Here is a 19,917-nt window from a genome sequence, read left to right as displayed (position 1 = left end):
GGAGAATGGACCATGGGAGAAAGAGAAGGATATGCTGATTGTAGGAAAATATAGAGGGAATGTCAGAAATAAGTTTTTCTTACAGTGAGAATGGTAGGCGCTTAGAAACTGCTTGGGGTGGTGGTGGTAGAGGCAAGTACATTAGGGAAACTTAAGAGACTCTCAGATAGGCATATCTAAGAAAGAAAAATGGAGGGTTATGAGAGAGGGAAGCATCATATTGATCTTAGAGACATTAAAAGGTCATCATGACCAAAGGGATTGTACTGCGCTGTGCTGTTGTATATTCTATGCTCTAAGTACAGGTCAGAAAAGTTCCAAGATTCTATCTTTTACATATTGCAGGAAGGTTTTTCTCGGAATGTGTACCACACTAGTAAGAGCTTAACTTGAATACTGTGAATAGTTCCCGTCACATTACCATAAAGATATGATGATGCTTAAGTAGCTACAGAGATGATTTATTACAATTATGTCAAGTCATGAAGTTTGTGGCTGTTACGATAAATTGGGTCCACCAGGGTTATTTTCTTTGGAACCAAGGAGACTGACAGGAAACAACTGAGCCACTTATAGACCTGTGATGCAAATAGGATGGACAGATTTCTTTAGCAGAGGAGCAGATTTACAGGTAACCAGCAGTGGGGGAAAAACGATGAAAATCTTCCCGCCCAGGGAATGGAACTCCCAAGTTTAAAGGAAAACGTCCACGTTCCTAACCAAGGAATACGAGAACATTTGCACTGCAGTCTTGGTCAGTTTTTAGATTTAACTACAGGATGTAAGTGTTTCCAGTCAAAACAGTAGTTATTGCTCTTGAACTGAACTAATTCAGAAGGTACTTGAAAATAAAGGCATTTTGTTGTGGGTGCAGATTCAAAACAGTCCTCATTTCTCACACCCTCACTGTGGTGGCAAAAATGTAGAAACCAAGGAACTGGAGGTTCCTTCATGGAATGTGTTTGGAAGGACAATAGCAACCGTATAGAATTTCACACTGTCAAAAGCTGGGAATGTGGGTTTTTATTTTTAGATGAGCTTTGGAAGGGTTGGGGAGGGTGGGTTCTCTACTGATATTCACTCCCTTAAAAAGACCAAGACACTTCTCAGTGTAGTTAAATATAGTTGGATATGCAGCTGAAGAGGTATGACCTGCAGGATTAAAGACCCAGTGCAAGAAGTACAATGGGGTCGAGTTGCTTTTCTTTTGACTGGCATGGAACATGTTGGGCTCGATGGTCTCTTGTGTTATAAATTTTCTATGATCCCATGTACAACAACACAAAATTGGTCATCTCCATCAGAATCTATAAGAACACAAATTGCAGGGAAATATCACGCAAATTCATTGGAGGGAGGTCCTAAGGTTTTGAATTAAGAATCCACGTTCAGGTCTAAATGTTTTGATTCCTGATTGGATTGAATGCTTGAGTGGATAACAGGCAAATATTCCATTTTCTAGCATTGCTCATCTATACAAGTGCAGGTTGAACCCAATACAAACTCCCAAGTCGCAATGTCGCATTCGTAGCTCAAAGAATATCAGCACGTGTTTTTCTACCACATTAACATTCAATGGAAGTTGGTGACAATCCACAGATATGACCACTTGACACGATTGTAATCACATGCATATATTTTAGTGCATGCCTTATACATTAAAAGTTCACTTTCATTCTCCCAAAGCATTGAAATAAACTTCACATGCAGATTCCATGCAACTGGGTACTGAGATCACATGCTTGAAGATAGCGTAATAACTTGTATTCTCTTTATGAATGAGGAATGCAATTAGTCACATCTGGATTTCCAATTAGCAACAACTACATCATTTGCATGTTACTGGGCAAATTGTTTAATATGGAAGATTTGCAAAGAAATCAATCATTATTGAAGGTTCTGTCCTTGCAACACGTTAATAGCAGACCTCACATTACCTACAGGAGTGTGTGCAATGCAGCAGACAGGATATTGTGGTAAAACTCAGATGCAAGTTGCCATTTCATAACTGACCTGGCGGACTAAACCCATGTTCACTGTTATTTTTTCGAGCTCCTGTGTTGGAAGCTTTGACAAAGACCGCTATAAACAACAAGAATTAAAACATCAATTGCTATCATTAAGGTATCTGCTTGTGAGGCAATGAAAACACATTAGAAAAGGAATCAAAACCAGATAATGATAAATTTGATCAAACAAAGTGACACTTCTTTAAACAATTATTACCTATTAACCATCAGGTTCCTGAACCAGTGTGGATAACTTCACTCAGCTCATTCCTGAACTGTTCCCACAATTTATGGACTCACTTTCAAAGACTCTACAACTCATATTCTCAGTATTATTATTTTTTTAATTTACAGTTGTCTTCTTTCGCACACTGGCTGTTTATCAGTCTTTGTGTGTAGTTATTTTCATTGATTCTATTGTACTTCTTTTGTTTTACTGTGAACACCTGAACAGCTGCCAGAAAATGAACCTTAGGGTCAAATACGGTGACATACAGTGCCTATAAAATGTATTAACACCACCTTGTAAGTTTTCATATTTTATTGTTTTACAACATTTCAGTCGAGGTAATTTGGCTTTTTTTTTTGACACTGAGCAACAGAAAAAGACTCTTTCATGTCAAAGTGAAAACAGATCTTTACAAAGTGATCTAAATTAATTACAGATATAAAACACAAAATAATTGATTGCATAATTGCTCACCCCCTTCAAGTCCATATTTAGTAGTGTAACCCCCTGGGTCGCCTCAGGCTCGCTCAGCTCGCTTCTGTCTAGGAGGAGCAGCCTTCTGCCCTGCCAAACTGGGTAATCAGCTGGTGTGGATGCTGTGTGATGTCCCCACCTCACCAAATAACAGACAGTACACCATATGCGATTAAATGGGTTCACTTTATAGATCTTACTGGAACTATGTACTTAATAGAGATACAATATAAAAGGAAAAGTAAAAGGCGCCAAACTTATCAAAGTCCAAACCACTTCGTTCACAACCGTTGGAGCTCAATTAAGCGAAGTCTTCTGGCCACCATTTGATCCCCTCAGACCTCCTCGACTCGTAGCTCAGGACCACCCGAAGTGATCAACCAAGCACCCCCGGCACATCTGTCTTCATCTCCTCTCCTCACTGAAAACCCTGGCCGCTGAACCCCACTCGGGGTCCGTTCCGTCGCCCAGTTTACAGCATCGCGTCCTCTCTCTCTCACCCCCTCGCGCCGACTCCCCAAATACCCACCAACAATAGCTTACAGACCCAGAAGAGAGAATAACATCTATCCCAATTGGTTAACAAATAATTACAATTCTCGTTATCAGTAATTATAACCCAAACAAGCTGTCAGAGAAAGCACTCTCTCTCCAGTTATCATAACAAAGAAGCATTCTTACTTTTAACAAAACAAAGAAGCCATTTTGATTAACATACGCAGAAACATAAAGAAGAAACCCCTTACAGTAGATACACCTCTGGCAGCAATTACAGCCTTGCGTCTGTGTGGATAGGTTTCTCTCAGCTTTGCACATCTGGACACTGCAATTTTCCCCCACTCTTCTTTACAAAACTGGTCAAGCTCTGCCAGATTGTTTGGGGATTGTGAGTGAACAGTCCTTTCTAAGTCCAGCCACAAATTCTCAATTGGATTGTGGTCTGGACTCTGACTTGGCCACTCCTGGCCAGGTCTGTTTTCACTTTGACACAAAAGTGTCTTTTCCTGTAGATCGGTGTCAAAAAAAGCCAAATTAAATCCACTGATTCAATGTTGTAAAACAATAAAACATGAAAAGTTGGGTGGGGGGAGAATACTTTTTATAGGCACTGTATAGGTATTTCAGCAATAAATTTACTTTGATTGATTTAATGTCTACACCACAAATATCAGAATCTGAATCAGGTTTAATATTACTGGCATACTGTATGTCACGAAATATGCTGTTTTGCCACAGTAGTACATTGCAATACATAATAAAAAACATAAATTACAATAAGAAATATTAAATTAAATACGTAGTGCAAAATGAGAGCAAAAAAAGAAAAAAAAGTGAGGTAAAGTTCATGGGTTCATTGTCGATTCATAAATCTGATGGTGGAGGGGAAAAAGCTGTTCCTGAAACATTGAGTACGTATCTTCAGGCTCTTGTGCCTCCTCTCTGACGGTGGCAATCAGAAGGTGGCGTGTCCTGGGTGATGGGGATCCTTAATGATGGATGCCACTTTTTGAGGCATTGCCATTTGAAGATGTCCTCGATGCTCGGGAGATTAGTGCCCATGATGGAGTTGGCAGAGTTTGCAACTTCCTGCAGCTTTTTTCGATCCTGTACAGTAGCCCCTCCATACAAGATGGTGATGCAAGCAGGTAGAATGTTCTTTACGGTATCCTGTGTTATGTCTACTCCAATCGCTCTTCAGAGATGATAACTAACACTACTTTCAGATGCCACAGACAGTATTGCCCTGAACCTTATCTAAACCAGACAGTACATATGAATCTGGTTGAATTTTTAACATTATGCCATTGACTGCAAAGAGCCTCTGGGACTTTCAAGGTCAACAAAGGTTTCCACGCAAGTACAAACCTTTCCTTTTGAGTACAAAATGCTGCAAAGTAAAGACCTTCAAAACAGTAAATGATGATCAAGATGTTCCCAACTTTGTTACTTGTAGTACAGAACACAAAATGCTTTCCATACTTCAGTATTTAGAACATTAACACCGAAGAAATGCCAGCTGGTGCTGTAAAGCAATATATTGACCACTATACTATCATGCTGCAATGAATGGCTTGCTCCCCTCCCTACTTCTTGTGTTTCTTAAAAAGTAGAAACCCGTTTAGGCTAGCTTATTTCATTAGATTATTATTATTAGACATGATAGAGGTGTACAAGATATTAAGAGGAATAGACAGAGTGGACAGCCAGCACCTCTTCCCCAGGGCACCACTGCTCAGTACAAGAGGACAAGGCTTTAAGGTAAGAGGAGGGAAGTTCAAGGGGGATATTAGAGGAAGGTTTTTCCACTCAGAGAGTGGTTGGTGCGTGGAATGCACTGGCTGAGTCAGTGGTGGAGGCAGATACACTAGTGAAATTTAAGAGACTACTAGACAGGTATATGGAGGAAGTTAAGATGGGGGGTTATATGGGAGGCAGGGTTTGAGGGTCGGCACAACATTGTGGGCCGAAGGGCCTGTAATGTGCTGTACTATTCTATGTTCTATGTAGATTGCAATAACCCAAATGATCTCCAATTCTGCAACCATCTCAAAGGGTTCTAGAGTCCTTGAAGCAACAAATTCTCCTCAAAGGCACAGTAGTGTAGCTCCAGTGATCCAGGTTCAATCCTGACCTTCGGTGCTATCTGTGTGGAGTTTGTATCTGTGACTGAGGGTTTTTCCAGGCTACTCTATGTGTGAATTGGGAGGTTAATCAGTCTGTGCAAAATTTCCTCCTGCGTGTGGTGAGTGGTAGAATCTGGGAGTAGAATAGGTTACAGGGAAATTTAGTGGGGGCTCTGTGAAACCGAAATAAAGTGTCTTGAGGGAAAGCAGAAAGTCTACTTTCCACAGTCCTGACGAAGGGTCTCAACCCGAAACATCAACACTTTATTCCTCTCCATAGATGCTGCCTGACCTGCTGAGCTCCTCCAGCATTTTATGTGTGTTCGACTGGATTTCCAGTCGCTGCAGAATCTCACATTTAAGTCCATTTTCCACGTTCTAAGCTCACTTCTCAAAAACTTCCACAGTCCAGCTGTAGGTTCATGGGACTAGACAGTAAAATAGTTCAGTGCAAACTAGATGGGCCAAAGAACCATTTTCTGTGCTGTAGCACTTTATGACTCTGTGAACAAGAAACTCCCAAACCAAAGACCTAAATGTACCTGGTGCAAGCTTTAGCCTATGTCCGTGTCCAGTTTAATTTTAAAAAGCATAACGTCTGAAATTCAGGCAGATAAACCTTCTTCAGAATCAGAATCAGGTTTATTATCACTCAGTGGCCCCTTTATTAGGTAAAGGTTAGATGTGGTCTTCTGCTGCTGTAGCCCATCCACTTCAAGGTTCGACGTGTTGTGCATTCAGAGATGCTCTTCTGCACACCACTGTTGTAATGTGTGGTTATTTGAGTTACTGTCAGCTTGAACCATTCTGGCCATTCTCCTCAGACTACTCTCATTAACAAGGTGTTTTTGCCAACAGCACTGCAGCTCCAGGATGTATTTTTGTTTTTTGCACCATTCTCTGTAAACTCTCGAGACGGTGGTTCATGATAATCCCAGGAGATTAGCAACTTCTGAGATATTCAAACTACCCCATCTGGCACTATCAATCCACAGTCAGTCACGTAGATCACATTTATTCCTCATTCTGATGTTTAATCTGAACAACAGACCTCTTGACCATGTCTGCATGCTTTTATTCATTGAGTTGCTGTCACATGATTGGCTGATTAGATATTTGCATTAACAATAGGTGTACCTAATGAAGAGGTCACTGAGTATATTGCCACTTCCATCACTGATGACAGTGTGCATGTAACAGCGGTGACTGCCAGAGCACTGGACAAATGGCTCATAGATTCCAATTTAACTCACACCAGAGCAGAAGAGAAATATGAATTAAGCAGAATAATTTAAAAAATCTAGAAGTAAATGCTAATTAGCATGACAAATAAACTAAAGTGTTACGGATTGTCCTGGAGTTATGACATTATGGATAGCATAATTATGGATTAACTAAAAATGTGACCCAGTCTTCAGGAAATAAAACCTATACACGATTTATCTTCCAGCTGATCCTAAGTGGGACATTCTGATTCTGTCCCATTGAAACTACATAGGGAAAGACAATAGATGAATGTTCCTGCTATTAATGCATTGTTAATGCACATGCCACTTAATGCCCAGTTCAGGACAGATCTGTTTTGTCACACAAAATGTTGGAGGAACACAGCAAGTCAGGCAGCATCTATGGAGAGGAATAAACGGTTGATGTTTCAGGCCAAGACTTCATTAGAGTCTCGTAGAATAAATTATGGAATATTTATTTCTCTCTATAGATGCTGTCTGGCCTGCTTTCTACCAGCATTTTGTGTGTGTTACTCTGAATTTCCAGCAGCTGCAGAACGTCTTGGGTTTCCAATTTTCCTACTTTGAAAACCTCACCTTGCTGGAGACTCTTGCGATTATGACCGAAAAGAAAGTCTGTTGTCTCACTGAATCTAACCTGATGCCTAATAAATACAATTGTAAAGCATCACTGGTTCAGCTGCTAAGAGAGCCAATACAGAATTACTTATTTCATATAAATGTTGACTACATTTTGCAAATTGCAGAGCTATCTAGTGGCATAATGTTGTACTGCATGCACCGTTCCAAGCAAGGCAATTAGTTTACACTTCAATCAAAAATGAGATAAAACCAGAATGTGTTAGAAAAATGCATGGAGAGAAAAACAGAGTATTGGATTAATGGAAATATTTAATGTTTCCAGCATTTACTCTTATAACTCATTTAGAAAAATTCACTTTCGCAGGACAGCATTCAAAAGAATGTGCATATTGTTTCCAAACCGCAATTCACTACATTAATCTCTCTAACTTGCACAAATTTTATTCGTGTTTAAAGGTTGGGGAGACGAGAACTAGAGGTTATGAATTAAGGTGAAAGGTGAATGCTTAAGGTGATCTTGAGGGAAAACTTCTTCATTCAGAGTGTGGTGAGAGGATTGAATGAGCTGTCACCGCAAGTGGTGGATAAAGGTTCAATTTCAAAAGACAGACAGGAGGGGTATAGTCCAGGTGCAGGTCAATGGGACAGGGCATATTAATATTTTGGCAACTATTAATAGATGGGCCAAAGGGCCTGTTTCTGTGCTGTAGTATCTTATGACTCTAAAATGTCCACATTCTTAACCAAGAACATGAGAAAACTTGTACTGCAGTCTTGGTCAATTTTTAGATTTAACTACAGGATGCAAGTGTTTTCAGTCAAAACAGCAGTTATTGCTCTTGAACTGAACTAATTCAGAAGGTACTTGAAAATAAAGGCACTTTGCTGTGGGTGCACATTGACAACAGTCCTCATTTCTCACACCCTCACTGTGGTGGCAAAGGTGTAGAAACAAAGGAACTGACTGTTCCTTCTCAGAATGTGTTCAAAAGGACAATAGCAACTATATGGAATTTCGCACAGTCAAAAGCTGGAAATGTGGATTTTTAATTTGTTCAAATGGGCTTGGAAGAGCAGTGGGGTGTGTTCTCTACTAATATTCATGACCCACCAACTGGATTACTCTATGAACATGAAATAAATAAATTCTGTGTCATAAGCATAAGTGGAAAGTCTACTTTCCACATGCTAATCCCACTTCTTATGACCTTTTATGGTCCAGATGAAGGTTGATGGGACAGGCAAAATAATAGTCTGGCACGGACTAGATGGGTTGAAGGATTCTCTACCAATAATTAATTACTCAACAAATATGTAAAAGCAGAGGTGCTGGAAATAGAACATACAGCACAGAGCAGGCCCTTTGGCCCATGATGTTGTGCTGATCTCCAAGATCAAATTAATCCTTCCTCCCCACATACACCTCTATCTTTTGTACATCCAAGCTCAAATATAAACAGAAAATGCTGGTGATACTTAATATATCAACCAGTGTCTGTGAAGAGAGAAACCAGATTAGTATTTTAGGCCACTCCATTAATCTAAAATGTTACCCGATTCTTTCTCTACAGATGTTGGCAGCCCTGTGTCTTCATTCCCTGACATTTTCTGTTTTTATTTAAGCAAAGGAGAATAGCTGGTCATTAATGTCATTTACGGGATATAGCAATATTCACCGACTGCCAGATTTGATATGTTTCAACAGTAATAACCTCCAAACACACCTCACCTACTTCAAAAATTCTCCTTTTGAACTTCTTAAAGTGACAGAACCAGTGTACTTTGAGAAAGGCACAATTAATGTTGTCCTGGTTAGATCTCACTTTCAGAATATTGTTTCGGTTCTAGTCACTTCATTATAGAAAGGATGTGGAAGTTTTAGAGACGGTGTAGAGGATATTTACCAGGATGCTACCTGGATTAGATTGCATGTCTTATGAGGATAGGTTGAGCGAGCTAGGGCATTTTACTTTCGAGCAAAGAAGGATGAGGATAGAGATGCACAAGATGGTAAGAGGCAGAGATAGAGTGGATAGCAGGAGAAATTTGCCCAGTGCAGAAATGACTAATACAAGGTGGGGGGTGGTAGTGGGTGGGCATAATTTTAATGTGATTGAAGGGAAGTATGGGGGGATGTCAGAGGTAAGATCTTAACACAGAGAGTGGTGGGTGCATGGGACACCCTACCAGAGGTGCTGGTACAGACAGATTGATAGATACATGGTTGATAGAAAAACAGAAGGTTATATAGGAGGAAAGGCTTAGGTTAAAAGGTCAGCACAACATTGTGGGTTGAAGGGCCCGTTCTGTGGTGTGTATGTGATGTCAAGTATAGCATTTCAACATATCCTATCTAAACTGGTTACCTGTGCTTACAAAACAGCAAATCTGGAAATATGATGCTGAGAACACACAGATTTAATGGTCAGAGATATGCTTTAGTGAAGTAGGCTTGCATCTAGACAGACAGAATACAAACAAAGCAAGTGGACTTCAAAATGTCAATAACATTGATATAACACCATACTTAAACAAACAAGAGAGAAGTTTGTATCTCCACCCTTGCGCAAACAGATTCCAATTTGGGAGAACTGCTCAATCAAACAATCATCTTAAAAGATCTAGGCAATTACATGCTGCAATTCAGGATTTCATAAGCAACCCAATCACAACTGGCATCTGAAGCTATTTCTATTCACTCACGGGATATAGGCATTACTCTGCAATTATTTACCATCCTTAAATGACTTGCTATGTCATTTCGGAGGGCAGTTTGGTGTTTCTAGGCCAGGTCGAGTAAGGGTGACATAGTTCAAAAAGGAACTGGAAAAGCACTTGAGGGAAAGTACAGAATTATGGAGGAAAGGAATGGCTGACATCCATCTGATGGGGCAAGTGGCCTCCATTGTGAAGCAATTATTTCTTCCTAATCTACCCCATCACTGAAGTGATTCCACTTTCAAGGATTCTACAGCTCATGTGTTTAATTATTATTTATTTATTCATTCATTATTATTTTGTTTTCTCCTTTTATTGTATTAGCACAATTTGCTGTCTTTTGTACATTTAGAAAATGTATGAACTCTTTACAACTCATGCTCTCAGCATTTTTGTATTTGCACAATGGTTGTTGGCCTGTTTTTGTTTATGTACAGTTTTTCATAAACTCTGCTGTTTCTTTATTGTCCTGTAACGCCTGCAAGAAAATGAATCCCAGCATAACACTACTACAGTGCCAGTGATTCGGGTTCAATTCCTGCTGGTCGGTAAAGAGTCTTTGAAACTGAGCCCGTCTGTAAAAGGTTTATACATTCTCTCCATGACCGTGGTGCGCTCCGGTTTCATTTCATATCCCAAAGACGCAAGGGTTACTAGATTAATTGGTCACACAGTTGTAACTCACTGGGCCGAAAGGGTCTGTTACCATGCCATGTCTCTAAATAAACATATGGTGACATATATGTACTTTGATAATAAATTTAATTTGACATTAAATTTAGGGAAATAATATTGAATTCCAGTATGGAAAGAGTTGTTGTTGTGCAGGTAGCAACAGTTGCAGCCTCAGAATCAGGTTTAATAACACTGGCATATGTTGAGAAATATGTTGTTTTGTGGAACACAGAATAATGAAAAACTATGAGAAGTACAAAATCAGAAGAATAAGGGGTTCCTCACTACACTGAAATTAACAGATTAAAAAGGAGCTGGTTGTGGATTACAGGAGCAATGAAGACAGACTAACCCCTATTGACATCAATGGATCTGGGGTTGAGAGGGTAAACAGCTTCAAGTTCCTCAGCATCCACATCACCGAGGACCTCATGTGGTCTGTACACACCAGCTGTGTGGTGAAAAAGGCACAACAGCGCCTCTTTCATCTCAGACAGTTGAAAAAGTTTGGTATGGGGCCCCAAATCCTAAGAACTTTCTACAGGGGCACAATTGAGAACATCCTGACTGGCTGCATCATGGTATGGGAACTGTACCTCCCTTCATCATAGGACTCTGCAGAGAGTGGTGCGGACAGCCCAGCGCATCTGTAGATGTGAACTTCCCATGATTCAGGGCATTGACAAAGACAGGTGTGTAAAAAGAGCCTGTAGGATCATTGGGGACCCGAGTCATCCCAGCCACAAACTGTTCCAGCTGCTACCATCCAGGAAATAGTACTGCAGCATAAATGCCAGGACTAACAGGCTCCGGGACAGCTTCTTCCACCAGGCCATCAGACTGATTAACTTATGCTGATTAAAGTGTACTCTTTATTTCATTGACTATTCTATTTATTATAAATCACTATGATTGCCATTGCACATTTAGATGGAGACATAACGTAAAGATTTTTATTCCTCATGTACGTGAAGGATGTAAAAAATAAAGTCATTCAATTCAGTACAAATTTCCGAGCAACTGTGATGACTAGACAGGCCTCTGGAGGACAGAGTCTCAATACACTGGAGGCAGTGAGTGCAGCAATACCCTGGAAGTGGACTCTTCCTGTATCTAAATGGGGTATCTGTCTGAAGATGTAAGAGTGATTGAGAACTATTGTGGGAGAGGAACATTGAACACTGAACCAACACAGTACTGCCAAGGCAAACTAATTTTGTTGTGAAACTCTTTGTTTTGAGTAGAAAGAAGCAGAAGCCAACTAAGAATGTGACCAGCACTGTGCTTGGACACTGCAGCTGTTCATTTGTACTCACACCAGTACCAGGACCTGAACTTGGAAACAAGACTGGTCAACAATGGCTGTGTTTTGCTAGACAGCTGTTTCAGTGCTTGTAACAGCTTTTAGCAGCATTTGTTCAATGCTGCCAAGAGTCAGGGACAAAAAATCAAAATCCCTTCTGCCTAAATGGCAACTGACTCACCTTTCATTACCCCCTCCCCCCCATAAACAGATGTATGTGTGCATTGCTGTGAAACAGATCTCCTGGATCTACTTATGGTCACTTATTTCAGTGACTACTATTCATATCTGTACCTGTAAATTCATGGTAACTTTTACAGGACATGATTTGTTCAATCCTAACTGACCTCAACAGAAGGTGCTGATAGTAAGCTGAATTGTCAAACAGTTGCAGTCCTTCTGAAGGTACTCCCACTGTATTGAAGGGAAGGTTTCCTGGAGTTAGACCCCTGATAAAGAACTAAATACTTCTAAGTCAGTGTGGTAAATTATTTGGAGTGGATCCTGCTCCCATGCATCCGCTGCCCTCCTCCTCGTCATTCTCAGAGCAGAATTCACAGGCTTGGGGGGGGGGGGGGGGGGGTACTGTCAGATTAACCCAGGCAAGTGACTCCAATGCATCTGAGACACAATGAAGCCAGGGTGAACTTCTGGCAGGAAGGAATCAATGTCCTGGGAGATGGGTAGCAATCAATGTAACACAATTACTTAAATATAATATCATTGTTGAGATGAAGCCACACTCAGGTTAGAGGAACAACACCTTATATTCCATCTGGGTAGCCTCCAACCTGATGGCATGAACATTGATTTCTCTATCTTCCGTTAATGTCCCTCCTCCCCATCCCTATTTTTAATTATTTTTTTTCTCTTTCTTTCCCTTTCACAATCACTTTTTGCCTGTTCTCCATCTTCCTTTCTTCCAAGGCCTTCCGTCCTATGATTCTCCCCCTTCTCCAGCTCTGTATCCCTTTTGCCAATCAACTTCCCAGCTCCAGGCTTCATCCCTCCCCCTCCTGTCTGCTCCTATCATTTCGGGTCTCCTACTCCCCCCTCCCACTTTCAAATCTCTTACTATTTCTTTTTTCCGTTAGTTCTAACGAAGGGTCTCGACCCGAAACGTTGACTGTACTTCTTCCTATAGATGCTGCCTGGCCTGCTGTGTTCCACCAGCATTTTGTGTCTGTTACACTATTACCATGCAAGCTATCGGGTTCAATACCGAAAACCATCTGTAAGGAGTTTGTATATTCTCCCCATGACAACTTGGGTTGCCTCTGGGTGCTATAGTTCTCTTCCACATTCTGAGAACATGCAGGTTAGGGGCATGTTATTTTGGAGCTGGAAGTATGATGAAACCAACAGGTTGCCCCCAGTACATATTCCAACTTTGTTGGACATTGACACAAATGATGTACAGTATTTCATTGTATGTTTCAATGTACACATGATAAATAGAGCTAATCTTTAAATGGGCTGCTTTGTCTTATTTGATGTTCAGTTTTGCTGTACTGATCCAGGCAACTGGACAGTATTTCACTAGCGGATGCATCCCTTGTAGGTGCTGGAAAGGATTTGTGGTGTCGGGAGGTGAGGTAGGATATCCACCTTCTCACCTACCCTTAGATCGATCCACCATATCAATAGCCACTTAGTGATAGCTTTTTGCCGCCTGGCTGGTTATTTATATGCTGCAACCAAAGCAACCGAAGTGGCACTGTTAATCAGAGATAGTGTCACGACTGCAGAAAAGATGGACGTCATGGAGGGATTGTCTACGGAGTCTCCATGGGTGGAGGAAGGGGTCAATAACCTTACTGGGTGTTTTTTATAGGCCACCCAATAGTAACAGGGATATCGAGGAGCAGATAGGGAAACAGATGCTGGAAAGGTGTATTACAGAGTTCAAGTCAAGTCAAGTTTATTATCATTTCAACCATAAACTGCTGGTACAGTACACAGTAAAAACAAAACAACGTTCCTCCAGGACCCTGGTGCTACATGAAACAACACAAAACTACACTAGACTACGTAAAACAACATAAAAAACTGCACTAGGCTATAGACCTGCACAGGACTACATAAAGTGCACAAAACAGTGCAGGGCAGTATAATGATTATAAAAACAAGACAACAGGCACAGTAGGACAAATTACAATATAATAATAAATGATGTAGATGTCAGTCCAGATTCTGAGTATTGAGGAGTCTGATGGATTGGGGTAAGAAACTGTTGCACAGTCTGGTCGTGAGAGCCTGAATGCTTCGGTACCTTTTGCCAGATGGCAGGAAGGAGAAGAGTTTGTGTGAGGGGTGCGTGGGGTCCTTCACAATACTGTTAGCTTTGCGGGTGCAGCGTGTGGTGTAAATGCCTGTAATAGCGGGAAGAGACCCCGATGATCTTCTCAGCTGACCTCACTATCCACTGCAGTGTCTTGCAATCCAAGACAGTGCAATTCCCAAACCAGGCAGTGATCAGGAATGTGGTGAGGATGGAGGGTGGGAGATGGACTTTTCTCAGCCTTCGCAGAAAGGAGAGGCGCTGCTGGGCTTTCATGGCTATGGAGTTGTTGTTGAGGGACCAGGTGAGATTCTCCGTCAGGTGAACACCAAGAAATTTGGTGCTCTTAACGACCTCTACCGAGGAGCCGTCAATGTTCAGCGGAGAGTGGTCGCTCCGTGCTCTCCTGAAGTCAACCACCATCTCTTTTGTTTTGTTCACATTCACAGGTTGTTGGCTCTGCACCAGTCTGTTAGCTGCTGCACCTCCTCTCTGTAAAATGACTTGTCGTTCTTGCTGCTGAGACCCACCGCGGTCATGTCATCGGCGAACTTAATGATGTGATTCGAGCTGTGTACTGCTGCTAGTCGTGGGTCAGCAGAGTCAGCAGTGGACTGAGCACACAGCCCTGGGGTCCCCTGTGCTCAGTGTGATGGTGTTGGAGATGCTGCTCCCGATCCGGACTAACTGAGGTCTCCCAGTCAGGAAGTCTAGGATCCAGTTGCAGAGGGAGGTGTTCAGACCCAGTAGGCTCAGTTTTCCCATCAGTTTCTAAGGAATGATTGTGTTGAATGTTGAACTGAAGTCTATGAACAGCATCCGAACATACGTGTCTTTTTTGTCCAGGTGGAGAATGGTGGTGATGGCGTCATCTGTTGAGCAGTTGGGACGATACACAAACTGCAGAGTTGTAGTGATGGGAGATTTTAATTTCCCAAATATCAACTGGCTTCCCTAGAGCAAGGGGTTTAGATGGGGTGGAGTTTGTTAGGTGTGTTCAGGAAGGTTTCTTAACATAATATGTAAATAAACCTACAAGAGGAGAGGCTGTACTTGTTCTGGGATTGGGAAATGAACCTGGTCAGGTGTCAGATCTCTCAGTGGGACAGCATTTTGGAGATAGTGATCATAATTCTATTTCCTTTACAATAGCATTGGAGAGCGATAGGAACAGACAAGTTAGAAAAGCGTTTAATTGGAGAAAGGGGAATTATGAGGCTATCAAACAGGAAATTGGAAGGTTAAATTTGGAACGGATATTCCCAAGGAAAAGTACAGAAGAAATGTGGCAAATGTTCAGGGGATATTTGTGTGGAGTTCTGCATAGTTACATTCCAATGAGACAGGGAAGTTATGGTAGGGTACAGGAACCATGGTGTACAAAGGCTGTAATAAGTCTAGTCAAAAAAAAAAGTTTACAAAAGGTTCAGAGAGCTAGGTAATGCTAGAGATCTAGAAGATTATAAGGCTAACAGGAAGGAGCTTAAAAAGGAAATTAGAAGAGCCAGAAGGGGCCATGAGAAGGCCTTGGCGGGCAGGATTAAGGAAAACCCAAGGCATTCTACAAGTATATGAAGAGCAAGAGGATAAGACGTGAAAGAATAGGACCCATCAAGTGTGACAGTGAGAAAATGTGTATGGAGCCAGAGGAAATAGCAGAGGTACTTAATGAATACTTCACTTCAGTATTCACTATGGAAAAGGATTAAGTGATTGTAGTGATGATTTGCAGCAGACTGAAAAGCTTGAGCATGTAGATATTAAGAAAGAGGATGTGCTGGAGCTTTTGGAAAGCATCAAGTTGGATAAGTCGCCAAGACTGGATGAGATGTACCCCAGGCTACTGTGGGAGGCAAGGGAGGAGATTGCTGAGCCTCTGGTGATGATCTTTGAATCATCAATGGGGACAGGAGAGGTTCTGGAGGACTGGAAGGTTGCAGATGTTGTTCCTTTATTCAAGAAAGGGAGTAGAGATAGCCCAGAAAATTATAGACCGGTGAGTCTTGCTTCAGTGGTTGGTAAGTTGATGGAGAAGATCCTGAGAGGCAGGATTTATGAACATCTGGAGAGGTATTATATGATCAGGAATAGTCAACATGGCTTTGTCAAGGGCAGGTTATGCCTTACGAGCATGATTAAATTTTTTGAGGATGTGACTAAACACATTGATGAAGGAAGAGCAGTAGATGTAGTGTTTATGGATTTCAGCAAGGCATTTGATCAGGTGACCCATTCAATGCTTATTGTGAAAGTAACAAGGCATGGGATCCAAGGGGACATTGCTTTGTGGATTGAGAACTGGCTTGCCCACAGAAGGCAAAGAGTGGTTGTAGATGGGTCATATTCTACATGGAGGTCAGTGAACAGCGGTGTGCCTCAGGGATCTGTTCTGGGACCCCTACTCTTCATGATTTTTATAAATGACCTGGATGAGGAAATGGAGGGAAGGTTCAGTAAGTTTGCTGATGACACAAAGGTTGGAGGTGTTGTGGATAGTGTGGAGGGCTGTCAGAGGTTACAGCAGGACATTGATAGGATGTAAAACTGGGCTGAGAAGTGGCAGATGGAGTTCAACCCAGATAAGTGTGAAGTGGTTCATTTTGGTAGGTCAGATACGATGGCAGAATATAGTATTAATGGTAAGACTATTGGCAATGTGGAGGATCAGAGGGATCTTGGGGTCCGAGTCCATAGGACGCTCAAAGCAGCTGTGCAGGTTGACTCTGGTTAAGAAGGCATACGGTGTATTGGCCTTCATCAATCCTGCAATTGAATTTAGGAGCCGAGAGGTGATATTGCAGCCATATAGGACCCTGGTCAGACCCCACTTGGAGTACTGTGCTCAGTTCTGGTCGCCTCACTACAGGAAGGATGTGGAAGCCATAGAAAGGGTGCAGAGGAGATATACAAGGATGTTGCCCGGATTGGGGAGCATGCCTTATGAAAACAGGTTGAGTGAACTCGGCCTTTTCTCTTTGGAGAGACGGAGGATGAGAGGTGACCTGATAGAGGTGTATAAGATGATGAGAGGCATTGATCATGTGGATAGTCAGAGGCGTTTTCCCAGGGCTGAAATGGTTGCCACAAGAGGACACAGGTCTAAGGTGCTGGGGAATAGGTACAGAGGAGATGTCAGGGCTAAGTTTTTTTACTCAGAGAGTGGTGAGTGCGAGGAATGGGCTGCTGGCAACTGTGGTAGAGGCGGATACGATAGGGTCTTTTAAGCGACTTTTGGATAGGTACATGGAGTTTATAAAAATAGGGGGCTATAGGTAAGCCTAGTAATTTCTACGGTAGGGGCATGTTCAGCACAACTTCGTGGGCTGAAGGGTCTGTATTGTGCTGTAGGTTTTTCTATGTTTCAATCAAGTCCCTGGAGATGGTTTGAATATAACTGTAAATCTGGACACAGTTTTCTTTTAAAATGATTCAGAGTTCAAGTTCCAGGTTGCTCTTATGCTAGAGACAGGGGTGGAGGGCACGTAGTGAGCCTATGGCGGTGGGGGGTGTAGAGGTTTTGCTGGCTGCTTGCTCTGCAGATCCTTCTCTCTCCTGGACATATCACGGACTGCAAAGAGAAGAGCCATCAAGGCCATCACACAGGCTGCTGAGTATGCCTCCAGATGATTAGGGATTAAGAGATGTGACCTGTGGATCAATGCTGCTGGGGCATAAGCTGGCACCTGATCCACCCTGACTGGGTCACCTGGGCAAGGGTGTCTGATGTTGAGAGACCCGATGACCCCATGTTACATCACTGATGAGGTGTCCCAGCACATCCTAGGATGCATCATGGCATCTCCCTTGCATTTTTTTTTGAGCTTCTCAAATGCACTTACACTGTCTACAACAATTTATCCATGAAATAGCAAGTTTCACATTCTAATGAAGTTCTGGCAAGATTTCACCTGAATTCTCTGCTAGCTTTTATAGAGAGTTTTGGTCTTCTCCATAAATTGAAACTTTTTTTTCTACATTTACCTTTCTACATCTTTCCTTGACCGGAATTGAAAATAAAAGATATGCAACCATTAGTCATTGTGAAACTATCAAATTATTGCTGAAACTCTAAGTTGACTCGTGCCTTTTAGGGAAGATGCTGTCTGTAATGAGTTCATACATTCTCCCCGAAACCATGTGTGCTTCGTCTAGGTGCTCCGGTTTCCTTCCACAATCCAAAGCAGTATGGGTTAGGGGTTAGTAAGTTGTGAGCACGCTATGTTGGCACTGGAAGCATGGCAACATTTGCAGGCTGCCCACAGCACATTCTCAGACTGTGCTGGTTGTTGACGCAAATGAAGCATTTCATTGTGTTTTGATGTACATGTGACAAATAAAACTAATTTTTATCTTTAAAATATCCATCTCACATGGACTGTCCTGCACTGATGTGATCAACTCTTTATCCTCTGAAGTCACTACCCCAATCATTACAAAGAATAAAATTATAACTGCAGCAGTTCCAATTAAGTGTCCCAGCTCTTCAAACTAGATGTACTCTGCCTTTCAGGCAATTGAGTTTTGTCAAGCACATTCAGCTTTTATCTTAATGAACAGTTTCACTTCTGTATTAGGTCACTCCCCATGCAGCCAGGATGTAGCAAGTATAAAAGCACATTGGCTGGCAATAGGCCAGAGCTTTGTTAAGAGCGAAAGAAGTTTCTATCCAAAGCATCTTTTTGTTTCCCCAGCAGACACACAGCTTTTTCACTATACTGCCCTTGCTGAGGTGTTGCAATATTAACTAGACAGTCAGCCAAACTCAGTTCAAAAATGACATTGAAGTCAGGGTATAGCCTCCTAGTTCCTTACTCAATATGTCATTCCACCGAGTCTGCAATAAAACTAAGGAGCTAGGAGGCTAATCCTGACACTCATGTCATTTTTGAATGGAGTTTGGCTGTCTAGTTGATGTTTCAACACCTCAGCAAGAGCAGTACAGCAGCAGCAAGCCCAAAAAACAGCGAAAATTGTGAAGCATGAGAAACTAAAATTCAAAAACTGAAATATCAGTAGTCAAAAGCATCCATCCCTCTTTGCTCAGTACTTCGTTGAACCACCTCACAGCCAGCAGCCTTTTTGGATAAGTTTCTATTAGCTTTGTACAACGTGATGGAGCAAGTTTTGCCCATTCCTCTTTGCCATACCATGCCAAGTTAGTTGGGAAGCGGCAATGGACAGCGATCTTGAAGTCTTGCCAGAGGCAAGACTCTGACTGGGCCACTCAAGGACATCAATTTTCTTCATATGCGGCCACTCCATGATTGCTCTGGCAGTGTGTTTTGGGTCATTGCCCTGCTGAAAGACTAATTTCCTTCCCAGTTTACACTTTCTGGCAGAGGCAAGCAGGTTTTTATCCTCTGTATACCAGGCTCTCTCTTTATTTAGCAGCATTTTCATCTTCCTATCAATCCTGCTACTGAAAAGCATCCCCATAGCATGATACCTTACATACAGGTGGTGCTATCTGGCTGATGCACAGTATTAAATTCATGCCACATGTAGAGGCCAAAAAGTTCAACTTCAGTCTCATCCGATCATAAGACCTTCTTTCCCATCTTTAAAGTATCTTCTAAGTGACACTTAGCAAAGTCTTTACGGGCAAGGATATATTTTATTTTTTAGCCAGGCCTTCTTCCTTGCCACTTTTATATGAATACTCTTTTTGTGCAAGACCTTACAGATTGTGGAGTCATGAACTTTGTCTCCAGTTGCAGCCACTGCCTTCTGTTGCTCACTCAGAGTGACTGTTGGTGTCATAGTAGCCTCTCTTAC

The 19,917-nt window shown here is 41.9% G+C and overlaps 1 protein-coding gene across 5 annotated transcripts in view; it reads right to left on the bottom strand.

Annotated features, from left to right (window-relative positions):
* The window catches only part of LOC132384975 (phosphatidylinositol 5-phosphate 4-kinase type-2 beta), a 271,613-nt gene that overhangs the window by 137,962 nt on the left and 113,734 nt on the right, over positions 1-19,917 (bottom strand). For 3 of the 5 annotated variants that reach the window (XM_059956672.1, XM_059956671.1, XM_059956675.1), the window contains exon 4: positions 2,014-2,082. The exons of the other annotated variants lie outside the window; for them this stretch is intronic. In XM_059956672.1, coding sequence (XP_059812655.1) covers positions 2,014-2,082 — 69 coding nt within the window. The remainder of the gene's footprint in view (positions 1-2,013; positions 2,083-19,917) is intronic. 5 annotated transcript variants of the gene reach the window in all.

This window comes from Hypanus sabinus, chromosome X1 (assembly GCF_030144855.1).
Source record: "Hypanus sabinus isolate sHypSab1 chromosome X1, sHypSab1.hap1, whole genome shotgun sequence".
Taxonomy (NCBI): Eukaryota; Metazoa; Chordata; class Chondrichthyes; order Myliobatiformes; family Dasyatidae; genus Hypanus; species Hypanus sabinus.
The sequence above is the reverse complement of the archived record's forward strand: the minus strand, read 5'-3'. Positions and strand labels throughout refer to the sequence as shown.